At 45.3% G+C, this 3,584-nt stretch overlaps 1 protein-coding gene across 1 annotated transcript; it reads right to left on the bottom strand.

The window, feature by feature from the left end:
• Window positions 1-383: 383 nt before the first annotated feature.
• On the bottom strand, window positions 384-3,186 carry LOC102197692 (mixed lineage kinase domain-like protein). The gene is made up of 5 exons (XM_005745158.1): window positions 3,123-3,186; window positions 1,281-1,713; window positions 1,033-1,110; window positions 715-892; window positions 384-549 (listed from the first exon to the last, which is right to left on the bottom strand). The coding sequence occupies exons 2-5, from the start codon at window positions 1,705-1,707 to the stop codon at window positions 384-386; spliced, it is 849 nt and encodes a 282-aa protein (XP_005745215.1). The 5' UTR covers window positions 1,708-1,713; window positions 3,123-3,186.
• Window positions 3,187-3,584: the final 398 nt, after the last annotated feature.

The following is a 3,584-nucleotide window of genomic DNA, read 5'->3' as shown; positions in this document are numbered from 1 at the left end:
CGACTTCTAAATGGCCACCATGGTCACCGCCCATCTTGAGGAGTTTGCCCCCTCACATATACTAATGTGCCACAAACAGGACTTTAATATCACCAACCATTCCCATGTTATTACCGTGTATCCATATAAATGGCCCACCCTGTGGTTCAAGCCAAGAAATCACTGGTGACCAAGCAAGCTATGAAGTCCGTTCCTTCTGTGCCAGGTACGACTAAGCTGATGAAATGTGTTAGTATTGTCTGTCCGTTCCTGTTTTCACTTTAGGGTTAGCCCCTGCTGTGGATTTCTGTTTTCATCTGTCCTTCTTTCTTTTTTTGAACCCTTCTTATCTACGTGTAAAGTCTTGGCTGACGCTCTCGTTTTCATGCGCTGCAGTTAATTTTTCAGGTTTGGCTCAAATACAAGTGCTCGCTCCAAAAAATATGCACCTCTGTGTTCACGCGCTCACCGTTCTCATCCTGGATGCAGATTCCAAACATTCGCAGGATGTTGGGCGAGTCAAACTGCTTCATGGTGTCGACTTCCTTGTTGAAAATAGACTTCACGTCTCTGGATGTGGAGAAAATGTTTGATGGCAGTGAATACAGCAGGACACAGAGAGCACTGGGAGCCTGAGCTGGAACAGCATATAAGTGAATGTGTGTGTTATTTTCTAATGGGAAGGACTATTTTCCTGTGTTTCTTCCCAGTATGGGGCTGAACTGTGGCACTGACCGTGCACTGGTGTTCATGGGGTCGAGGTATCTCTTGATGGCCACTGGGAATCCCTGATATTCTCCTTTGTAGAGCTCGCAGCTCGCTGTTGTCTTGAAGGGCTTTTTGGGATGTTGATACTTCAGTTCATCTGGTTTAATCTGTCGCACAGCCACGCTGCTGAAACTGGGCTTATTCACTGTGAACAAAAAAGATAAAGACTCCAATGATGAATCCCACTTTCTCAACATAAGATGTGTGTTTTGTCAGTAAGTCACCATTCACAGACTTGTTTATGACACAACTCTGGGCAGGGCCGCTCAGCGATGTCGTACTCACACATCTGCACCACTTTGTCCAGCTGTTCCAGTATGGTGTTGGTTTTCTCCTGCTGCTCTTTCATGTAGTCCATCAGCACTGAAGAACAGAGAGAAACACAAACTCTGAGTCTGGTCCAAACGCTCTAACAGGATTTATTCTAAGTGTGGAAACACTGAGAGGAACAGAATCCGCTTTGGTGAACCAGGATCAACACACTAAAGAGCTCTGCTTGAACGTCTCTAAAGACAAATTCAGTTTCTCCTCACATTTCGTCATCTCCGTGTCGTCCTCCTTCCCGTCCATTTCGTCTTCTGTCTCTCTCTGTCTAAACACCTCGTACAGCATCTTGCTCTGCTCTGATTGCAGAGCTAGACACAGGGCCTGGTAAGCATCGTTGAGCCGCTCGCTCACCGTATCAAACTCTTCTCCGTGGCTGCCCCACTTCAGGATGCGCTCCACCAAGTTGGCTGCCGTGTATTTTTCAATTAGCCTCTGTGTTGACTCCAGAGTTAGGATCAGCTCCTCGACGGCTTTCTTTACCTCTGGAGAGAACTCTGTGATGGACTTCACTACATCCTCGAGGGCTTTGACTCGGACCGAAATCCGCTGGCAGCGCTTTTTGTTGGCCTTCACGTTTTCAGCCAGGGTGTAAATCCCTGAGAAGGTGGACCAGATGGGCTCTAAAGTGTCCATGATGAGCTGAAGAGACAGAGAGGACAGTTTATACCAGGAAATGCAACACATCGCTCCCTCACCTAGGAAGTGATCGCTTGAATGTTTGGTGAAGTTAAATTGTAAAAAGCAACGGCAGAATTCAGGGTAATGTTCATCAAGGAAAGAGAGTTTTTTTGTCCTGTTTCTCCCCCAACCGGTCGCAGCAGATGGCCCCGCCCCTCCCTCAGCCTGGTTCTGCTGGAGGTTTCTTCCTGTTAAAAGAGAGTTTTTCCTTCCTGCTGTTGCTAAATGGTCAAACAGCTGTGCAGATGTAAGAAAACCCCTCATCATTGAGACTAAAGATGAAAAATCTGTCTTCTGTTTAACTCTGTGTATGCATAGAAAAAAAAACCTTTTTAAACCTTTTTTTGTTCAGCACTAACAGCTTTTAATCAGTCAGTGTTTAACTGGTGATTCTCCACATTTAGTTTTAACTCTTGATGAACACTCGTGGCTCTCTTCTCATTCCCTGCGACACGGCTTCAGCTTCAGAGCCAGAGTTTCTCAACAGGAAGACAGTCTGCAAGCTAAACTACGAAACAGGATGTGAATGAAACACAATTACCAACACGCACAATACAAGGAAACACAAAGGGAGGAGGACATCAGCCTCAAAAAGACCCACCGAGAAATGATTTTTCAAATCAAAGTCTAAGTAGCTCAAAACCAGGGACCATGACAAGGTTCACATGATAGAATAGAAAAGTAGATAAAAAACCGCTAAATAGCAGATTCTGGAGAGACACTGAGCCTCGCGTTGTTCACGCGCCGCCATCTTGGTACATCAACTGATGTAGAAAGCAGTAGTTTATACCTCCATGCTCTGTTTATCGGTTCTTTCTTTATGTTTGCCCGGCCTCCCCGTGCACTGACAACGCTCCATCGGTTTTATTTTGGTAAGTGTTCAGTTTTACTTTCCCCGGTCTTGTTCCCTGATGTTCCCTTTCTCCCTAGTTTGCTTGTTTGTGTTAATAGCACGTTTCTCTGTAGCTACCCTGTTACCAGCGTTATCCCAGCCTTTGTTATGTGTCTGCCTCAGCTTCAGTAATTACCTCGCCTAGAATAAAAAGCCATTTTCAGTTGATGCCTGCTCGCCCATCAGTCTGCATTTGGGGTCCTCATCCACCATCTAACCTGACACCTTTCCTCTCAAAGGAAAAGTCTGAAATTAAAGTCTCAGCATCATAACCGCTCATGGGTGTATCCTCTGCAGCTACCTCTCAAACGCAAAACCTCAGAAAACCTCCACAGGTGATCCACACACAAAAAAATCACCAAGCTCAGGAAATCAGGAAACTTTTTAGGTGAATTTTCAAACGAGTGTCTTAACTGAGTCATCAAATGAAAAAGACCAGCTGTGAGCAAAGAGGAGAAGCAGGAGAAAGACTGTTTACCTGTCAGGTAAAGTCTGCTCTTCTTCACACGGCAGTCTGCTGTTGGAGCAGACTCTTCAGCCTGCTGCTCTGCCTCTTTGCTTCCTGTCTGTCAGTTAAAGGCCACGCCCCCAACACTCAGTTTTATCCAGGAAGCAGAAACTGTGCATAGCTGCACTTTATCCACACACTTCCTCAGTTTTCCATCATGGAAGTGTGTGCATGACACAGGAGGGACATTTTTGACTCGTTTATCAGACCTTCAGTGTGGCTGAATCCAAACAGCTCTGCCAAAACAGAAACCAGACAAAAACCATCTGTCAGTGTGAACGAGTAGACTCACTCTCACTGAAACATTTCTGAACCAAATCTGAATCTGCAACGATGCAGGAGTGCTCTACACTTCCACGTGCATTCATACATACACGTGTAGAGTATCTATGTGTAGTATTTTGCAAGGAAACAGTATTTTACTTCTAAAAA

The sequence above is a fragment of the Pundamilia nyererei genome, unplaced genomic scaffold, assembly GCF_000239375.1.
Source record: "Pundamilia nyererei isolate P.nyererei 1_Seehausen unplaced genomic scaffold, PunNye1.0 scaffold00154, whole genome shotgun sequence".
Classification (NCBI taxonomy): Eukaryota; Metazoa; Chordata; class Actinopteri; order Cichliformes; family Cichlidae; genus Pundamilia; species Pundamilia nyererei.
This window is presented reverse-complemented; position numbering and strand designations above follow the sequence as displayed.

Coding starts and splice junctions, on each gene's coding strand:
- LOC102197692 (XM_005745158.1), bottom strand. CDS start 1,707: ATGGACACTTTAGAGCCCATCTGGTCCACCTTCTCAGGGATTTACACC. Junction 1,111..1,280: donor CGACACGGAGATGACGAAAT/GTGAGGAGAAAC, acceptor TCTGTTCTTCAG/TGCTGATGGACTACATGAAA. Junction 550..714: donor CCCATGAACACCAGTGCACG/GTCAGTGCCACA, acceptor CTCCACATCCAG/AGACGTGAAGTCTATTTTCA.